The sequence below is a fragment of the Coturnix japonica genome, chromosome 1 (assembly GCF_001577835.2).
Source record: "Coturnix japonica isolate 7356 chromosome 1, Coturnix japonica 2.1, whole genome shotgun sequence".
Lineage (NCBI taxonomy): Eukaryota > Metazoa > Chordata > Aves > Galliformes > Phasianidae > Coturnix > Coturnix japonica.
The window spans coordinates 39,090,516-39,112,463 of NC_029516.1; the positions used below are offsets into that span (position 1 = coordinate 39,090,516).

Here is a 21,948-nt window from a genome sequence, read left to right on the forward strand (position 1 = left end):
TAGTATTTGGGATGAAAAATGTTGCCTAAAGCTTGGCACAAACAATTTTATGCTCATTAAGGAGTTACAGCAAACTTTCTGAAGCTGGAATAATTTGCATAATCAGAGATACACCTACAGATTAGAACTGGAGGTTGATAATGAGGATATACATTTTAGTGGCACAAAGCTTCTAAATGAAGAAATGAATGATTGTGAAGAATCTCACATCTGGTAACAGATATTGTGGCAGAAAATTCTGCAAGAAGACAGGAGGATGTTCAGAAGGTCTTAGGACTGACGCAGAGGAGCAGAGGAATATATTCATGGCTTGGCAGTGCATAATATCTTTATTTAGAACAATAAAGTATATGTATATAATGTAAATTTCAAATTTGAACTGGTATAAAAAAGGATCAGGGAAAACGTCTATCTTTAAGAGGACACATATATACATACACACCACATTACATAAATTTTATTACTGCCAGTCAGAATGTAGCTATGCAAGACTGTGCTGACATTTACACTGAGATAAATGAATTTGCCCATGATTCAACCAGCAAACATCTGTGTCTCTATCACTAAAGAGTCTGAAGTTACCGCGTTCTATCACTTCAATAACATAATAGCAACATGCCACCATCACTGTAAATCTGCATTCAATAGATATCAGATTCCTGAATTGAAGAATGCTGGATAATTCTTAAATGTAAATCTAACTCAAAATATCTTTACTTTATCTATATGATTAGCTTTTCAATTTAGTATTTGTACTGTGTGTGCGGAATAGTTTCAGTGTATTACAAAGAGAGAGCAACAGAGAAAATAGAGCTGGTGAAGATCAGAATCTAAAAAATGTGCAGGTTGTACATATACTCCATAGTATAGCACATTAGCTGTCCATAAGCTTACTTATACAATGACCTTGTGATTAAATAAGTACCATTAAATTATTCAAGTAAACACATATCTAAAATAGCACATTGAGTTACTCAGTTTATCACTATCTGCTTTTTATTATCACAAGGCCACTATTAATTGCATGCAAAATTCAACTATGCCAAAGGAAACCTAAAAAATGTTAGTTCCACACAAAATGGTAGACATCTGAAACCCAAACTCGGTTGACTTTCATATATTAAAACAAAAACAAAAAGAAACCAACATTCACTTTTCCACAAAATTCATTTTAAGAGAAAGGGTGTTCATTTCTGAGCTAATACCATGTTTACCCAAAAAATCTGAAGAAGTGATCACTATTCAGAAGTCTGATAGGCTACAGCTGGATAAAGAAGCAATTAAGGGACTATTTCTGCCACCACTATTTTTTACAGAATAGTAACATATCATTTCCATTGGTTTTAAATGTATCTCACAAATCAGTGTTTTTTCAAAATTTCAGTCCTCCTTGGTGGATAGATAAATTGGGCACAGAAACGTTGAAATAATTTTATGATCACATTTTCAAGTATCGTGCCATCCATTTGCCATCCATTCATATTTATAAATATGTCTTTTGGCCTTGCAAAATGGCCAAGACCACCTAATATTTTGTTCAGATCTCTCAAAAACGGTTACAAAGAACAGGGAAACCATGGACTCAGGATCAACAGTTTTGCCGATCTCTGTCGTATTATGTTCAGTGCATACTCAAAGTCAGAACAGATTATGTTGTCAAGTTGGAAGTTATACACACGAACTTTGTTTTGGTTTGCATGTAGCCTTCAATTTGTTTTACTTCATAGCAGAAATTAAAGAATGCAACATATGAAGGTGACATATCTACTATTTTAAGATTTTACTCTTGCAACATGAATATTTTGTCACCATCTATCTAGGTTTAATGTGTGTTTCCATTTAAAGCTGTCATTTTATCTTTTACTGTTTTGTGGGTAGGTGGTATACTAAGGACTCCAAAACACCATGTGTTTTGAATGTCAGAGTATAATTTAAGGCACAACAATTTGTAATGTTATTGTGTATTGTGTATTTGATTTTCTGGAAAATATGTGTATAGGAAAACTAATATTCTCATGAACAAAGAATGTTAATAAATACAAATTTTTGTTTAAAAGAATCTTTGAAAAATACTGTAAAACTTAGAATATATAAACTAGCTTTGAGAACATACAAAGTAGCAACGTGAAATATATTTTTTTGTAAAATATGTAAGGATAGTGGCTTCCCCTTATCACTGGTTGATACTTTTCAGGTCTGTCAAAACATACATACAATTATTCTTCACAATACCAATAAGGTGCACATTTCCTACAAATTTGGTCATACTTACATTTGTTTCAGGGTAACTAATTTGGTTCGCAGGTCTAATGAGTAAAGAACTCTACAATGGTAAATTTTTTGCAGACCTAGAATTTGCAGTGAGCCTTATTTGTAGAAGTGATGAGAAATTTTTATTATTTCTCATTAAATGGTGAGTGCTCCTGCAACATCTGAATGAAAATGAGGGTATGATTCTCTCACCAAGCTTCTTTTTAAGCTATGTTCCTTGGATGATAAAAACATCAAAGCTCTGTTAATCAACAGTGCTAATTTACACCAGCTGAACAAAATTTGAAAACACTTTTTTGACACCCAGGGAGAGCAAAATATTGTTTTCTGACACTCAGGCAGGCCTTAGTATAAGAAAAGAAAAAAATAGATCTATTTGGTCAAATCCTGGTATGGGTGAATTGGGAAGAAGATTCACCATTGACCTCAGTAGTGTCAAAATTCCAAGCAAAGTAGCTAAATGCACATATAAGCTCTGTCATCATAATAAAGTCCTGAGGTTTCACTTTCTCATCAAAACAGTTTTACCAATAATACACACAAACACACGCACAGACACACACACACACACATTATATTATACAGATGTTATCTTCTTTCTAGGCATGGCTCTCAGAAAAATTATTGGATGATTAAAAATTCCACAAAAATTATTTAAAAATTAATTCTGTCAGCGTACCAGCATATTTTGGAGGATGGTGTTAGATATATTGTTTACCTCTTAAATTGCCCTGTGTGAAGTCAGGAGTTGATAATCCTCAGGGGTCCCTTCCAACTCAGGATATTTTATGATTTTACAGTTAAGTTAGACCATATTTCAGAGAGAACTCCAACTTTCTGCAAAACATTGCTAAGGTGTTCCTTGTGCTAATTTTTATTTTTTTAACATTTTCAAGTAGGTCAAACTGAAATTCTTACTAACATAGCCAGTTTGATGAAGTATGGCAGTTTGTCATTTGAAGTGAACCACTCTTACATTCTGAAGTAGAAACCTCTAATACAGATCAATGATTTGTATCCATTATCTAGAAAGAGTCAGGACAAAAAATGCACAACTGTACTTGTAACTTTTATCACAGTATTTTTAGGATTTTCTTGAAAATGCCTGTACATCAAACCTGTACAAGATTTCATGGATGCTACAGCAGCAGTAGTTGTAGAAGACAAGTGGAAATTAAAGCCTTTCTCTTTTGTTTCAAGAGAATCAACCTTAGGAGTGGAGAATGTCAGGATAGTAAAGCATAATAATCATTTAAACACAATGCAAATATTAATTACAGCTGACGTAAGTAAAAGCTAAATACACTCTCAGGATCTTTCAAATTTTGTACACTATACATTTGAAAACAAGTTATAAATGGCATGCATCTTCACCGCTTGAAATGCATTTCATGGGTTTGTCTTTACTATGATGTTTGAACGCAATTCAGACTCTTTACTCTCCCTCCTCTTGGTACGGCTGGAAATTTCACCAGTGTTCACATGTCCAGTAGTTACTCCTAATGCTTCAAAACTCCATGATGTACTGCAACGTCCTGTTTACTTTGTCTTCATCCAGTATTTGCTTCTCCTGAGCAGACACCACCAAAGCTGATGAATTATTGAGGCTTTTCATGGTGGGCATGTAGCCACTTGGCATCCAACAGAGGCCACATATCACTGTACACATGACTTTTGCCAGGAACAAAGCCAGTTCCTTATAAGTAAAAGGCTAGTAAACTGGTCCAAGTCATGACTTTACTTTCAAGTTTTATATACAGTATTGAAGAGTATATCTGTATCCATTTGTGCATTTTCTCTCAGTTCAAAGTTCTCCATTTGAAGACACCAAGGTAAAGTAGAGGACACAGAAATTAAATTAAGGATGCAAAGGTATTTATGATTTTCAATGATTCCATATGATTAGAGGCATTTGAAAGATGATCTTTGTTCCGGACATGTACTCTGTTTGTCAGAGTCAGACGCAAGTACTAATGCAATTAAAAAACCCAAATGCCAGACAAAGTAGATATTCACATATGATATAGTCCTGTTAAGTGCACACTCTTCTTGTTGTTGTTCAATTCAGTGTTGGTTTCACAGTAAGAAACACAAGTTGTCCTTATTTCTATGTCATGTCTATGGAGTCATGGGCAGCAACAACAGATGCAGACTCAGTCTGTCACTCCAGAAGGAATATGAATGTGCTTAAAGCTGCTTCATTTATGAAGCAAACATGGAACTGTTACCTGCCTGAAGAAAAAGAGAAGTTACAATTTTACTAGTTAGGTTTCCTCTCTATGCTACTTAACAGTAGAGCTTTTCACAGATGTATCACAGACATTTTTTTTCCTATAATTATGGATGTAGATACATTCATGATACTTGCATGGCATTCCCTAATTCAGAAACAAAAGAATATTTCTACCGTGATTTATTTCAACTTCATGGCACTTCTTGATTCAAGAGCACATTTGCCAGCAAAAATTTTTGATATCATCTAGTTGATGGTGACTACATAACTCTTGTGGTCAGACTCCCCTTGCCAGAGGAACGTTCCATTTGCAGAGAACTGCTGGGACAGGAAAGCTCACATTTGCTGCTCCCTCCATCATTCTTGCTTGTCCCTCTTACATGCAAACAAGAGTGATGGATCTGATAGGACTATGGAGACTGCAAATAATGCTGAGTAAACAACTGGAAGAACTTCAGAACTGTCCTGCTTTTTGAGAGATTGTGATTTTAGATTAAACTGCTTTGAAACAGCTGTGGGGAAAACAGCTGAAGTATTTCCCATGTTGGCCATCACACCAAAAAGGAGAAGCAGTAGTTGTCCTTCATTTCTGAATTCTGGCATCTTTTATTTTGTAATGCTTACATTAAAATTCAAAAGCTAAAATTAATAACACAAGATTAGTTAGATCAGCAACTAAAGTTCCTAGGCACAAAGTAAGTCTTCTGACTTTATTGTTTTTTTTTTAATGTTTTATTGCATTATTTTTTCTTCTCCCAAATTAACTCTGAGTGATTCCGCATTTCAGCAGACAGAAGCTAATCGTATGGTAGGAATTTTAACCCCAAGAACTTACCAGTACATGAAACAGTAACAGTGTTGAGGGAAAAAAAGCAACAGCTACACTTGTAGATGTTCTTTTTCTTTTTGCTGCAACATACTGAAATAAAAAATATAGGTACTTTATTACTACAGCACTAGCACTGTTGGTGCTATTACTGCAGTTTCAAGGAACTGCAATGGAAGGCTTTATCAGTTAATATAAAAGCATCTATATATAACAAAAGAAACATACGTAATTGAACCAGAAGTATTAAAACATGTTTATCAACAGATTATTCCTACTTGCTGATGAATTTTCAAAATTTTTCAGGGAAAAGGGAGAAAAAACAAACAAACAAACAAACAAACAAAACAAACACTAAAAAAAACCCCACAGACAACTGCACAATGAATATGTAACCTGCTTACATTTTCCTCTTAGGGTCATCTCCAGCATTTACCTAATGGTTCTATTATTTCCTCCACCCCCTTTTTGTCCTATAAAATCATTTTTCATATTTCCTGTGAAGTCAGAAGGAAGATTCATGTTTGGCTTCACAAGTTTTAACACCTGCCAGGCTGAGGTGCTGGATTAGCAAATTGTACATTTTGTAAATACACAGTTTTCTTCTATATGAAATGTTCATGATGAAAAAAATGTTTGAATAATGTATTACCCTAGAAGTTTTGAACTCTGAAAACTGTAGCCCATGTAACTAGAAACTGCTAGATCAGAACATCGCCTGTTCCTGTCTTCAACAATGGGTAGCACAATGTCATTTCATACAATGTGAGAAGACTGTGGTAGATCTCCTTTAGATGTTTTCTTTAATTCCTCACAGTTAAAAAGTGAAAAAAGATTCTGAAATAGGAGGTTAAATAATACTCCCAAAACACAGAATTTTCTCTCCACCGAAAATAATAAATTTCACTTCTTTTTGTTGCTCCCTCTATGGGTCACAACCATTGTGTGTTGGCTGCATTCTTCAAACCTGCTTCTTTTAATCGCTATTTCTTACTCACTGTATGAGTCACAGGTGTCCTGTTAATATAATTTTGTACACAGGAATGTCCTCTGTGTTAATTCTTATATTTCATATTGAACCTCATTCAAAGGAAAGATTTTAAGCATACTTTTCAAATCTACAGCAAACTCTGGTAGCGTGGCTTAGTTTTCTTGTTTGATTGTTGTTCATGGGTTTTTGTTTAATTGTTTATTGTGAGATCTAGAGAGGAACTCGCTTCAGAAAGAATTTCTCAAAGATAATACATTTCTATATATATGTGTGAGTGTGTGAAGTGGAACTTTGTACCTTATCTCATTTTCCTCTTGACAACCATGACACTGTGTAGTTTCGTTACTTTCTGGTCTGGATTTAGGATGTGTCTTCTAGAAAGAAAATGCAATAAACGTGAATATTCTAAATGTTTATTTGAAAAATCTGAACACAGTTGTTGCATTTTACAATTTGCTTCAGATTTTCAATATCGAAACCATTTTGCAAAATGTAAGTAAATTAAATATTGCCTTCTAATAGACATTTCCTAATTGTATAGTTTTACAATTAAATATTTTGTATCGTGGACAATGCCACAATGGCTAAAATCAAAGGAAACCATCTCAAGAACTAGGTAATTAGGGGAATCCCATGCTTTTAATTTCCAGTTAGAGAGATATCAAACTGATAAGACAAGCTTTATAATTTGGGGATGGAACTGAAGAATATGACAACCAAGATTTATGGTTGCATGTCACACAGTTTAGAGATCAAAAAGAGATCTATGACTTTCATTTGCAGATTTATTCTGTTCTTCCAGCTTCTCTATAGCCATGAAATATAGTATAACTATGCAAACAACTAAATTAAATATTTCTTACCTTCCAGTATATCACTCCCAAAATAAATCCAATGAGAAGAGATAGCAATGATGTCAATGCTATGCTGATCCCTTGCAGGCTGGAGCTGCTAATGAAGCCAAGTGCCTCTTCTGCAATTACAGATGTTCTCATTAGTGAAGACAGATTTATGGCAGAAAACCATCTTCAGGGCAACACTATTAACAAGAGCACTTTTAGGTACTATCTACATAATAACATCAAGATGGAGAACAGATATTTCAAAATGCTGTGTACATGAGGTGCATGTCATCCAAAATATCATAAGAATTTTATTTATTTATTTATTTTTTTACCACAGGGATGCTCCTCCCCTTTATGAAATTGTTCTGTTTAATAGTTCCAAGACTAATGATCTTTATTGTCATTTGTAGAGCATATTCTTTTTCCCTCACATAGAAGTTTCATTATCAGTTTTTAATGGTCTTGTATCACAAAGTAATTCCTTGGAAGATAAAATATTTGTCACTTCTAAACACTCCATGCATTTGTTTAAGTTCCGTAAGACACATGTGAAACAGAGACTGATTTAACTAAATAAGTCTGACTTTACTTCTAATGTCTGCCTGGAAATGTCCTGCTGATGTCAATAAGATCAAACCCTTGTAAGTTTAAATCTAGCTGTGTGCTATTTTGTTGCTACCATTTCTTGATAGCTTTTTGCATTTCATACAGAGTAGCCCCAATTCTAGTCTTTTATGTGCATAAGCAATTCCATTCTCCTTACAGGGAGCTGTATGCATACCAAGACTAAAATGAGGCTATCCAGTTATTTGATCAAGACCAGGATGTGAAAAGTCCTGTGGAGTCACCCTGGGATCCACATTCTGAAATGCAAAGTGAGCTGTAGGAGACGGCCAACTCTGACACCATACGCCCAGCTTTAGTTAATTTCAAAATTTGATGCCTGCTGCTCAAATGGTAGGTGTATTGTCAGATTATTGCAAAAGAGCAAAACTGAAAGCATGGAAAAAGTGTAGGCAATTAGATACAGAAATGAAAATGGAGTTGTAGGACTAGAAATTTGTGGAAGTGACTTACACAAACAGAAAACATCTAAGAACATATGGTGTGAAATACTGGGTCAATCAATGTGCATTTAGTACATTATTAAACAGCTACTGAGAAAACACTTTAGTTTAGAAAGGAGCATAATTAACTGGCAACTCACTTTCACTCTCTGAGTTTTTCTGAGTGTCACAGAATCACATTATGGCTTGGGTTGGAAGGGACCTCAAGGGTCATGAATCTCCAACCCCCCAAGCCACAGGCAGTGCCACCACCCTCCATATTTAATATTAGACCAGGATGCCTGGGGCCCCATCCATCCTGCCCTTGAACACCTCCAGGGATGGGGCATCCACAGTTTCTCTGGGCAGCCTGTTCCAGCACCTCACCATTTTCATAGTAAAGAAGTTCCCTCTGACATCCAACTTAAATCTTCCCTCCCTCAAAACCATTTCCCTTTGTCCTGCTATCTACCCTTTCAAAGAGCTGACTCCCCTCCTGTTTATAGGCTCCCTTTAAGTACTGAAAGGCTGCAATTAGGTCACCCTGCTCATCTTTTCTCCAGACTGAACAAGCCCAGCTCCCTCAGTCTGTCTTTGTAGGGGAGGTGCTACATCCCCATGATCATCTTTGTGGCCCTCCTCTGGACCCTCTCCAACAGTTCTCTAACTTTCGTGTACCAGGGACTCCCGACCTGGACACAGTACTCTAGATGGGGCCTCACAAGAGCAGAGTCGAGAGGGACAATCACCTCCCTGTCACTACTGGCCACCCCTCTGCTGGTGAAGTCCAGGATACCATTGGCTTTCCAAGATGCAGAAACACACTGCTGGCTCACATTAAGTTTTTAATCCACCAGGATCTCCAGGTCCTTCTCTGCAGGGCTACTCTCAATAACTGCTCCTTCCAGTCTGTATAAATACCTGGGATTCCTCCAGTCCAATTGCAAAACCTCGCACTTTGTTGTGTTGAACCTCATTACCTGGGCTCACCTTTCAAGTCTGTGTCATGTTATAAGCTTTTACACAAATATTATTTCTTGGAAATTCAGCCATATTTCTAGAGTTACTGTAGAGAAAACTATAAGAAAACAAGTCCACATCCCTTGTTACATACTATTTACAAAGTCTAGGTTCTGATGATAAGGGCTTCTATTTATTTACATCAGTAGTCTGTCTAAAGAGAGGAGAAGAAGTTCTACAGAAATGAACATCACTTGAAAAGAGTGGAAATTAACAGGAGTGACATATCTGAGCAGCTGAAACAAAAAATCCTATCATTAATTTATGCAACTTGTATTCTCATGAGAAAATTTCTATACTGTTCTTGTGTTCTAGTCGATTAAACACTGCTTTGCCTAATTATATTAATCATTCTTCCCAGTGTGAGGCTGGTTAGTTATAATACTGAACCTATGGGGATGATCACATTTCCTGGATTCTGTCCTATAAACTTCAGAAAAATAGAAATAGTGGGGAAAAAAATCTTCCTCAGGTCACAAAGATCAAGTCATTCGATGTTTTTGCAGAGTGTTTAAACTCAAAAATCCTCCATGTGCTCTGTAATGCCCTCTAGAATGATATGGCAAGCATGTTGACTTTTATGCCGACATCTAAAGAAATAGTCTACATTCAGGGAGATCAGTGATAGTATGACATGATCATTTTTACAAATTTTTACTGACTCTAGAGAGTCTTATGCAAAGAAGAGTTTTCATTACAATGAGATATCTAGAACTAGGAAAATCCAATTTCTGGGATGATAACTACAATGCAGATACTTTCTTCAGCATCCACTGAAAGGGACACACATTTAGTTACATTTAGTTACCCATGTGGAGACCTGCAATCCAGGGACAGAACCTAAATACAACCAAATTGTTTAAAAAACAAAAACAAAAACAAAAAAAAAAACCAACAAAACAACAAAAATGCACAAAGCTACTTTCAAAAATGAAAATAGATTATTATTATTATTATTTTTCATAATTTCATTCTGTTTGAGTTAATTTGAAATTTAAGTAACCTACATCTACGTCTAAAAAACAAATAACAGAATATCAGTTAGATTTGTTTTTGAGTCAGGAAAAAGATCTCTTGAAAAATTTGGAGAGAATTATATGAGTCATGGCAGATTTTATCATGTTCTTTCCATTTATCGAAATAGCTAAGAAAGGTTGGAGAATTTTCAGTCTGGAGAATCTCCCAGATCCTGTGCCACAGAGAAGAAAAGGGAAATAAGAAAGGCATGCTGGCTGCCAATTTTTTTATCCCTTTTATTGAGACTTTTTCCTCTGTTAGAAAACTGAAATAGAACCAGGTAGTTTGGTAACTTCATGAACTCTTTGGGCAACACCAGAGGAACTTCTGGCTCTGCAGTTGGTAGCTTATTTACTTGACTCTATTCTGCAATGTGCTAAAGGGGTGTGGAAGCAGCCCAGCACCTCTTTGAGCTCTCACTTCAACACCCTGTGGAAGAATCCCTTAGGAAGTGAGCTCATATGAAGTAGATTCATGTACAATCTTCATGGACATCAACATGTTAAGCTGAATGAAATACGTTTACATTGGGAGCCACTCAGCTACACAAAGAAGTTATTGAGCTGCTCTCCACTTTGAGCCCTGTGTGTAGGTTTAGCAAGCAATTATGATTCAAACCACCAACTAGATTTTATTGCCTTATATGTCTCAAAGGAATTTTCACTTTACCTCTTCTCAGCTCCAACACAATTACCACAAGATCTTATCTACAAAAATGTAGAACAGCTCTCACCTGTTCATTAGGGCTTTCCATTAACTGTAAAAGCAGAATGAAACACCAATTGCATTAAGCCATGGGTAATATTTTTAAATTGTTGTGCAATTACTGAATTAAACTACAGTGTTCTTTGCTTAATTATGAAAGTTGAACTTCTTCCTAAAAGCACTCACTCTGTTTACAGTGCACACATGTTCTTTGAGTTGTTCAGTACTTCATAATAAAGCTTAATTATTATGAGGAAGTTACAGGCAAAAATGGAAGAAAGCAACACAGAAGCTTCCATAAAAATATAAATTGCACTGTAACAATAAAGTGCTAAGTGTTAGTAACAGCTAGGAAGTTCAAGTTTAAGAGGGAAAGATGATATCCATCTGGTGGAAAGAAAAAAGGACTACTATACTTTTCTCGATTTAAGCACTGAAAGAGAACAAGACTCAAGACCTCATATCCTAACATTAGTTCCTTATTTAGGAAATATTCATTTGAATTCTCTGTTCTATGCAGGAGTTAAAGATCCAGAGAACACAGGCAATATCAGTGGGACTGGGACGTAAACAGTTACTCATGTTTAAACTGGATTACATCATGTAGAATCAAAAAAATGAAGGGAAGGAAGAACAATGTTATGAGACCAAAGATGGAGTGGAAACACATTGAAGATCTATATTAAATATTATCAGGAAAACACCAACACTACTGTCATTCAGAAAAAGTATTAGAGAAGGATAATTGTTCCAGTTTACATTTAGATGGGATAAGATTCTTGGTTTGGATCATGTGAGGGCTCTACTCTATCATAATAGTTCAATTTTATCATTGTGTAATAATGATCAAGTTTTGAGATATGACATGGAATAACGGTAGCAACAACATTAGAAAAATGTCATCTACCTAATTCATATTGTATGATATCTCTATAATAATTATTTCATGCATTATTTTATTAGATTTTATTTTTTTTTCAGGTTTGTCTAAGTTGAATTTAGAATCAAGAGCAGTTCAAGTCATTTTATTTTCTAAGCAGACATTATTAATAGATTCAGTATTTGCTGTTAGTCTGGAAGGATTGATTTCTAAACAAAGAATGTTTCTCAGTAGTCTACTATAACTATTAATTTAAATTGCTCTTTTTAATAGTTTAATAGTAAAGAGCGCCTATAAAAAAATATTGCAGTAGTTTGTGTCTGGGGATGCATTTTTCAGGTTTTTCCAGGTTTCTGCTCCTAATGTTTGACCCTCTAAACTTTGAATTTAGTGGTGCTGTTCCAAGAACAACCTTCAGCCTGCAGACTGGGTTCTCTGCATTGAGGATTCTCCATGTGAATGTTTTAACATTTATTCATTGTTGTTTCTTTTATGAAAGCAAGGATTAACTAAACAAACAAACAAAAAGCCAAGACAACCTAAAATCTGTACTGAAGATCATTTTCATACAGTAAGAGAGAGATGCCAATAACAATGTAACAAGTCCTTCCCTTTCCAAACTAATGAATAGCGTGTAACCAGCCAGTATCCAATCTTCAAATTAATGTAATTTAATCTGATTAAGAGTTCAAACTGTCCCCAGTCCTAGACATTTAGACCTTGTCATTTCTACATAAGGCTGTGGTATCCAATTTTCCAATAAGTTGCTTAAGAGAATGATAATCAGTTAGAGCACACCTGTACAGCATATGGCCAGCCAAGCAATTTCTTTGCCTTACTGCATTATTTTAATTAGGCTTTTTTCCTACTTGATTATCAGTTACAAAATAAGATTAAAGTGACTGTTTCTGTGCTCTTGTACCCAGCAGAGCTCTGGCCAGAGCTCTAGACTCTGCTTCGCTGCCTGATGTCCCTCCTGTTACTGTGCTGGGTCAAAACTCCTTTCAAATAAACTGTTTCTGTAGTATGTCTTTTTCTTTGGCTCCTTGATCCATTCCCATTGCTTCAGGCTGCATTTGAATATTCTTCCTCTCACAGTTACATCAAAAATCATCACATGCTCAGACCTGAGAGAGACAGGTATGCACTCTTTAGCCCCCTCCTGGTGCCTCACAGTTGGCTCTAGGCTCATCAGGTTATTTGCAGCCAGCTCTGTGACCTCCTGGATAGGAATTTATGGCAGTGAGATTTCTCTCTTTCAGAGAGGAAAGCTACCAGGAAGGAGTTGAAGGTGGACCCAAGAACAAATGCATTCTGGGCAGAGAATGGCTTGAGAGCAGTCCTGAGAAGGATTTGGGGGTGTTAGTTGATGAAAGACTTAACATGAGCTGGTAGTGTGACCCTGCAGCTCAGAAGGCCAGCCATTTCCCAGGCTGCATGAAGAAAACTGCGGCCAACAAATCAAGAGAGGTGATTCTGCCCCTCTACTCTGCTCTCATGAGACGCCTGGAATACTGCGTCCAGTTCTGGGCCTCCAACACAAGAAGGACACTGAGTTGTTGCAGCAGGTCTAGAGGAGAGCTACAAGGATGATCAGAGGGCTGGAGCACCTCCCCTATGGGAACAGGCTGAGAGAGTTGTGGCTTTTCAGCCCAATAAAGAGAAGGCTCCAGGAGGACCTTCCAGTGCCTGAAGGGGGCCTACAGAAAAACTGGGGTGGGAAATTTTATAAGGGCATGTAATGAAAGGACAGGGGGAAATGTCTTTCAAATAGAAGAGGGTAGATTTAGATTAGATATTAGGAAGACCTCATTGCAGCCTTTCAATACCTGAAGGGAACTTACTCCCAGGAGGGGAGTAAACTCTTCGAAGGGCTGACAATAGCAGGACACAGGGAAATGGTTTTAAGTTAAAAGAGGGAAGATTTAGGTTGGATGTTAGGGGGAAGTTCTTCACTAGGAGAGTGGTTAGGCCCTGGAACAGGCTGCTCAGGGAGGTTGTGGATGCCCCGTCCTTGGAGGTGTTCAAGACCAGGTTGGACGGGGCCCTGGGCAACCTGATCTAGTAAAGGTGTATGTTTGGTGACCCTGCTAGGCAGGGGGGTTGGAACTACATGATCCTTGAGGTCCCTTCCAACCCGGGTCATTCTGTGATTCTGTGAAGAAATTTTACCAGGTGAGACATTGGAACAGGTTGCCAGAGAAGTTGTGGATGGTCTTCCCTGGAGGTGTTCAAGGCCAGACTGGATGGTACTTTGAGTAACCTGTCTAGTGGCAGGTGTCCCTGCCTATAGCAGAGGGTTTAGAACTAGATCTTAAAGGACCCTTCCAACCCAAACCATTCTATGATACTACAATTTTGTTCCAGCCTTCTCAGATGACTCTGGGGTGTCATAAGATATTCTGTTACCTACAAAACAATCCAAGCTGACAACAGTTGTGAACTATCTATGAGGTATCTGGCATGGTGTTGAAAATCCAGGAAATAACTACATTACACATTTGCAAGTGAAGGAAGAAGAGAAGAAATAAACACCTACTGGGATCTGTCCTACCATCAGGAACTTCCCACCAGTGCCCACCAGGCTGGCTGTGTGCCAGCACTTTCTTAAGCACAAGGAGTACCAGCCATACACTTCAACATCACGCATCCAGATAATGCTGATGTTTGTAAAATATAAAATAGTAAAATGAAATGCATGCTGTCATCCTGATGTGTCTGGGAAAAAGGAAGAAGGAAAACTGCAGCACAATAAGCTTTATGCATCAGTTCAGGAATCTTTAAGGAAAATCTCCATTTGCTCACATAGAGATCTCCAGAGAATATGCAAGGTGAATACTAAGTCATTAAAACCCCCTGGTACTTTGTTACTCTTCACTTCATCTTCCTACAATCTTTCTAACCCATGACAGGTAACACTGAGGCTCTTACAGAATCAGCTCCAGGCTGTCTTATATGTCAGTGACCAGTCATGTGGTACGCTGATCAAGATAGATAAAAAACACAGAGAAGGCTATGCTGGGGAGAAGATTACCATCTTCCAAAACCGTAGCAACCAAGTCCTTGATCTCAACCAAAAACTCCCTCAGCATACAGCTGGCCCTACTGCAACTACAGTAAATATACAGTAGGGACTGTCTTCTGATTTGATATCAACTTTGACAACCAGAGTGCTCTCAAAACACAATGTACATAGAAACTCTCCACCCAAACAAGTATCCTAAGCTCAATTCAGGATATCTATTCTGTTTTTCTAGTGCTGAAAATGGTATGCCTGGGATTGCTGAGTTTTCTGAGGCCATGTGACTAGTGAGGCCTCACAACTACAGTAAGCCAAAAGGAGAAAACCTGCCCTCTCCAAGTGGCAGAGAGCTGTCACAGCATTGCAAATTTACAGCATTTCTAAATTTTGATTCATTGCATTTTGGTGTGACAGCTGAGAAACACATGGTGCACCATCAGGCACAAGTAACTTCCCATTAATTTGCACAATTAAGACATTCTTTTCCTCTGAACTCTCATAACAACCAGCTTCCAGAACAAAATGTAGACACATATATTAATTCAATACTTACTGTTACTGTTACTGCTAGTATTACTGCCAATGCTGTCATTCCTAAGGGAGCTGGCAGCAACAGGAGGAAACGAAATTGTTTTTGTGACAGCGACTCTGGAATCTAAATAGAAAATGAGTGTGTCAGCATTACGTAACTTAAAATACAGTTCCCTCTATATGTAATAAAGGGCTATAGGGCTATTTGGCTCTTCTAAAATTCAGCTACAAGGCTTTCTTCTTAATAGGCCGAAAAAGGCATCCTTATTAAGAGACAGATGAGTCCACACACTGAGCTGCTGCTGAATAGCTATTCTGGAAAAGCAATTGCTTTAAACAAGTTCTTAGGTTGTGGCACTGATCTGCTTCTAGTTATTACTGGTGTAATTGTGCAAATGGATATGTTGCCCTAATTAAAACAGCTAATAGCTGTCACTAGAGAGAGTAAAAGAAAAGAGAATACAAAACCTTAGTTTACTGGAAGGATGAGAATCAGCTGCAGGAGTCTGACCTGAGTGTGTTAAATCTTTCACATCAAGTAAACATGGCCCTTTTCTGGAGGAGTGAGGCAAATATGGAGGTGACTTGAGGCAACTCCAGTTTACAACTTGTGTTAGCTTCCTATCCTTTAAATAGTGCAATCTTAGGCTTCTTTACTGCCTTATAAAAGCTAAATAGAGCACCAATAGAAGATAAGATGAAGAATAAGAACAATGTATAAAAATGATCCAGGATGTATTTAGGATGAAAAGAAACAGAGAAGAGCATTGTGGAGTTGTCTGGATTATATTAAGGAACGATGTCACTAGAAGTGATGGCAGTAGTTTTACTGCCAGAAATTATTCTCCTTCAAACAGAAATACAAACCTTGGTGTTGGTGGTAATTTTAACTGGCAGTAAAATGGAAACATTGAGATATATCACTGGATTCTTAGCATCTTGAAAACAAAGGAAAATCACACATTTCTCTATATTTAGACTCTGTTCTCCCAAATAAAAGCCATCTTACCATTCTCTGGAGTTTCTACAGTTGAAGGCATAATGCAGTCATTCTTATCTAGTGAGTCTGCAAACTCCTTGTAGACCTCAATGGTCCTATTAAAGAGCCTAAAAAAATTCTCAGGAATGAAGCGATCTTCTTCATAAAGGTGACCATTTTCTTTTATAAAATCCTAGGATAAAATATAAAATTCAACTTGAAAGAAGATCGGGAGAGATGTACATATCAGCACCTCAACAGATGATAAAAATATCCAAAGATGAAATAAAATAGCTTAAATTTTTATCCTGTAAAAGACCAGATCTTTTGTGCACAACCCTCACAACAGACTGTTTGATGCTTTCAAATTAAATTTGCAGATAGAAATAAAATATTATTCCACTGTTCTAAAAATGTGAAGAAACAAAAAGCACTATCCCATCCTATGCTTAAAACAGAGATTTTTGATTCTTTGATGAGTTCCCTTGGCAAACAACAATGACAAAAAAAGAAGAAAAGAAAAGAAAAGAAAAGAAAAGAAAACGGAAACGCGAGACACAGACAAGGAAAGGACAAGGAAAGGAATGGAAAGTATAAAGGAAAGTATAAAAGAAAGGAAGCAAAGGTAAGTATAAAGGAAGGAAAAGGAAAGAAAGGAAAAGAAAGGAAAGGAAAAGGAAAGGAAAGGAAAGGGAAAGGAAAGGAAAGGAAGCGAAAGGAAAGGAAAGGAAAGGAAAGGAAAGGAAAGGAAAGTGAACGAGAGCCGAATCAGGAAAGGAGAAGGCAAAGGAAAAGGTAAATCAGCGAAACGAGAAAAGTGAGAACATGTCCATAAGGAACAAGCGAAAAGGAACAGCGAAAAGGAAAGAAAGGAAGGAAGAAGAAAAGGAAAGAAAAGGAAAGGAAAGAAAAGGAAGAAAAGGACCAAGGAAAGGAAAGAAAAGGAGGAAAGGAAAGGAAAGGAAAGAACAAGAAGAGATAAAAAGAAAAATACACCTTGATTTCACATTACTTTGTTATGCTCTGCATGTTTCTTTCAACCTGGATACAGGAACACAACACAATCATAGCTATTGTTGTAAGAGTACAGGGAACAGAATACAATAGCTGTGGCAAAGCAGGCTGAGATCTTTGATAATGTAACTAAAAATAAGAGCAGGGTTATAAACAAGGAAGCCCAGTCTCTCTGAGATCTAACAGTTATGTCAGACTAAACAAGAAGTTAAAGCCCATGTTAAGATCATTGATGATTGCTTTCTTCTTTGGAACAGACTGGTTTTCACACAACAGTTGTTTCTTATGCCAGCAGTTCAGAATTGGTCTGGACTTATTATGCCCAGGAGTGGTGAGAATAGAGGTTAAACAGGTACTAAGGAAAACTTCCTACAGCTTGGTTCTAAAATATTTTCTCTTTAGTGCCGACAGTACTAGATCATAGACTACTTTGTAAGGAAATGAATAGCAATTAGATTCTGTGGATTACAGAAATATAAATCCTTACAGCACAAAAATAAATGTATAAGGAAGATGAAAACTTAGTCCAATAAAATATGATGGACGCTTTTCAGTGGTACAAAACCTCTGACTACAGAAACTACTGATAGACTTGTTAGGGCTGAGTAAGGGATTAGAAAATTAATTTATTCCTATCATTTTCACCCTAGAAAATCAGACAACTCTTAAGGAAGACTCCTGGAAGCCTTCCAGCGGTTGTTGGCATACAAAAAAATATGGAAATGAGGCATTATTTACCAGTCTTTCCTGTATCTTTTTATACAAAAAAACTACATTAAATCACGGTGAAGTAGTTTGAGTCTCACACACTGTTAGAGTTTATTAATAGCTTCAACCACATAATCTTATAACATAATTTATGTTAGAAACTCTAGCAAAATGAGTAATTTTGGGTGTACAGAGAAGGTTTCTGCCTGTCTGAGACAAACCTAAATGAATTAACTATCTTAAGGATGAAGGTTATATTTCTGACTTCTTAAATAAGTGTATACAAGTCTCTACATATACTGTAATCCCAAGTAAGCCATTTTGCTTTGAAACAACTGATGATGACAAGCCGATGTTAGCAGAGTGTACTCAGCATATCTCTGAACATAGCAGGATTTCATAGGTACAGGAGTAGGAATGAAAAAAAAAAAACATTTAATGAAACTTTGGATCTTTTAAAGTAAATACTAAGTACTGTGCAACAGAAAGTTCAAGTAAAAATATTCAGCATGAAAGTAGAATCTCCATGTTAGATTACCTTATTTTTATCAAAAGCTAGACATGCCATAAGATCATTGATTATTCTTGTGAGGTTATTAATGATTGAATAATTGCTTAAAACATCAGACATATCAGAAATATCCACAAATTTCTGGAGAAGATTATGTAGACTCCTTGAAAATTCAGGCACCATCAAATGCAACCAACAGTGATTAGGCTGTCAGGGGATAAAAAGAAAGACAGAAAGGTAGATTAAACATCAGACTTTTGCAAAAACTTGTTAAGCAACTCAGTGCACAAAAGTAGATCACACTGCTCTGTCCAATTTAAATTATCCTGAATATCTAAATTAAAATTCACTTTCTTTGGTGTCAGCCAACTTTTGCCCTTTTGGTAACATTTCTATTCTCACTGATACTGACATATTTATGGTTGTTAAACACCGTCCCTTCATTAAATTCTTAATGAATGCTAAGCAGCAGACTGTTGAGAATTTGAGCCCTAGGACATACTACTATGAACACTCTTACATGCTCTCATTAACCTATTTTATTTTATTTTCTTTAATAACTACTGCTTTAGCTACTTTCTACAGACTTTTAAACCATGCACTGTTCTCATTTTATTATTGTTACTCTGCATAACTGAGTTAATCCCCAAGATCCTTGATTTAAATCTCTTTTGAAGAATGATTCCAGAAAAGTTTTGCTGTCCAAATTAACGTGTACATTTATCCACCTCTGAGGAAATCAGCTCAGTCAACTCCTCTTAGCATCTTCACTGAAAGGCATTTTCTGATAGGAAGGTTCAATACCCAGAAGTCTTTATTTTTCTGAGTTGTCACCATTTTATTTTATTTTATTTTATTTTATTTTATTTTATTTTATTTTATTTTATTTTATTTTATTTTATTTTATTTTATTTTATTTTATTTTATTTTATTTTATTTTATTACTTTATTTTATTTTTTATACAGTCTATGATGGTATTTGTCACATCTTGGTGGTGCAGTGGCTTAGGACGCCGCCTTGCAACACTGGGGCCCAGAGTTCGAATCCCCCCTGTGGCGCAAGTGGTAGAAGTGCCGCTCTGCTACACAGAGGCTCGAATCCCGGGGGCTGGACTCGATGATCTCTAAGGTCCCTTCCAACCCGCACGAGACTATGATACTATGATACTATGATCTCTGCCCACTGGAACAGACTTCAAGTCCTTCAATTAACTCTTAAGGAAAAGAAAAAAATACCCTTATGTATTAGTCACATTGCAATGTTTGTAAGGAAATCTCTTACCCTTAAATGTTATGTTATCAACAGTAAATGATATGGGAATTTACGTCATACTTCCATATATGGAGATATTTTTTTCAATTGTTAAAAATGTATCAGGATGACTCAGGTCTGTAAGCTACAAAGATTTTGGTCCAGCAACCCGTAAGATGCACCCAAGATCCAAAATAGTTTTTAAAACTAATACTCTATGGCATGTAGGATGGTGATGGTATTATCAACTGAATATATGTTTTACTACACACAGAAAGCATCTGATGCTGAATCTGCTTCTACTCCTTATCTCTTTTTTGTCAATTTCTGAAATAACTCTCAGTTTTCAGTACTGAAGCTGTCTCATGCACTTCTAACAAGAGAAAACTATTACTGCATTCAGGAAATGTATAATTACATTTGGTGTAGGAACATCAACACAGTGCTTCTCTGAGCTGTAAACCTCCAAACCTTTCTGAGGTTTTGCGGATGTGTGTTCTACAGTGGTACAGATGAGCAGAAGCTCTTTGTTTCTCCTAGTGCGTAAGGAGTTGATATGGCAATTCCAGTAGAGATTCTGCTTTGCTGTTCCTGTGGTTTTGCAAATGCATGAGAATGTCCTCCAAAATAACTATTCTGCCCTGCAAAGTTCTATTTCACAGAAATTTTAGTTTTCTTTTCAGTAACATCAAGCTGTGCAAGTGCTTGTTTTCTAAATATCAAACTGTTAAACCCAGCAAATACAATACTGTTTGCCATGAAGAAATGGAGAACTAACTGCTTTTTGCATGTAAATTTGGACCAGCATTCACATCCCGGTCTACTTACAAATCTGACTTCCTCTGTACATTCAGGTACTCATGGCACTTTCATTTTTGTATTCAAAAGTTTGGAATTTCTCCCTTCCATGGAAATTGGCCCCTGATACTACTGTCTTTGCCTTTTAATCTTTAGGTTAAACTATGCACTTCACTGTATTCAGAACTACTTTTAACTCCACTCAGATGCATTGAGTTAGTGCATAATGCAACAGCCCTCTATTTAATGGATCAGGTCAGTCTGTTCCTGTTACGTGCACTACACTGGCTTTCCATTTGCTTTGCATTCACTCTGACTTACCACCTTTAGTCATCTACATTCAAAATTTGCTACCTTGGGTACATTTCTCACTTTGTGCATACAGTGAAGACTGAAGTCTGTTGAAAAGGAGGAAAAAAAAAAAAACTGCAGAGAGAGCTATTTCAAAAGCTGAACAAAAGACATCTGACTTATTCAAAGCCATGGTTTTCCCAGCTTGCAGGGACTTTTAGATCCCGGAGTAAAACCTACTTATTCAGCCAGCCTTTGGTGTGGTATGTGCAACACAACCTGAAATCCCCAGAGAGGAATTTGGCAAAGTGGGACGTGAATACCACTGAATACTTCCTCCTGGGAAGGCACAAGGCCAAGAGCTGCACCTTCCCTCATCACTACTGAATGTGATATACAAGCAAAGCGAATATGGAAATCCCAGCTCTAAACTTCTCTTCTTCCTATTTAATTCTTGGCTGCTCATCGTAAATGTAAACTGAATCTAAGTTTCTGGATGTGATGCAGCAAGATGAAATGGCATTTAAACTAAAGAAGCAGAAACTGCTTACTGTCAGCCAAAACTGAACCACGGAGGGAGGTAAGAAGTAAGCAGTGAGAACGACCAGGAGTCTATTGCTCAGGCGGGCTCCCTGGTCTTCTTCATCCAGAATGTAAACACTTCCCAAGAGAGCAGCAGAGAGAACAGCTATAACACAGCAGGGCCTACACAGGTCAGCTGCAGTGCCCTCAGAAGGGAGCAGAACCTAGGCTAGGGCTGCCCACCACTGAAGCAATGCTTAGAGCAGCAAGCATCCAAATAGCTGGATTTTAAAATGCACTGCAGCCAGGGGATGGTAGGCAGCCAGACTTACTGGGTAATTGCTATTTTCAGAAATTCAATTTTTTTTTTTTCCATCAGTTTTAATTGTATTACGTATGACCTAGCACAGGAATTCTATAGCCTTTTTTTTTTTTTTTTTTTTTCCCTGCTGAGTTTTTCTGCTTAAGGTATAAAGTTCAAGAAAT

At 36.9% G+C, this 21,948-nt stretch overlaps 1 protein-coding gene across 2 annotated transcripts in view; it reads right to left on the reverse strand.

The window, feature by feature from the left end:
• Nucleotides 1–302: 302 nt before the first annotated feature.
• The window catches only part of KITLG (KIT ligand), a 57,490-nt gene continuing 35,844 nt past the window's right edge, over nucleotides 303–21,948 (reverse strand). Inside the window, exons 4-10 of one of the 2 annotated variants that reach the window (XM_015857837.2) lie at nucleotides 18,627–18,806; nucleotides 16,397–16,559; nucleotides 15,410–15,511; nucleotides 7,185–7,294; nucleotides 6,619–6,695; nucleotides 5,340–5,423; nucleotides 303–4,503 (exon numbers count right to left, since the gene is read on the reverse strand). In XM_015857837.2, coding sequence (XP_015713323.1) covers nucleotides 5,384–5,423; nucleotides 6,619–6,695; nucleotides 7,185–7,294; nucleotides 15,410–15,511; nucleotides 16,397–16,559; nucleotides 18,627–18,806 — 672 coding nt within the window. In that variant the 3' untranslated portion in view covers nucleotides 303–4,503; nucleotides 5,340–5,383. The remainder of the gene's footprint in view (nucleotides 4,504–5,339; nucleotides 5,424–6,618; nucleotides 6,696–7,184; nucleotides 7,295–15,409; nucleotides 15,512–16,396; nucleotides 16,560–18,626; nucleotides 18,807–21,948) is intronic. The other variant, XM_015857839.2, reaches the window with a different exon arrangement.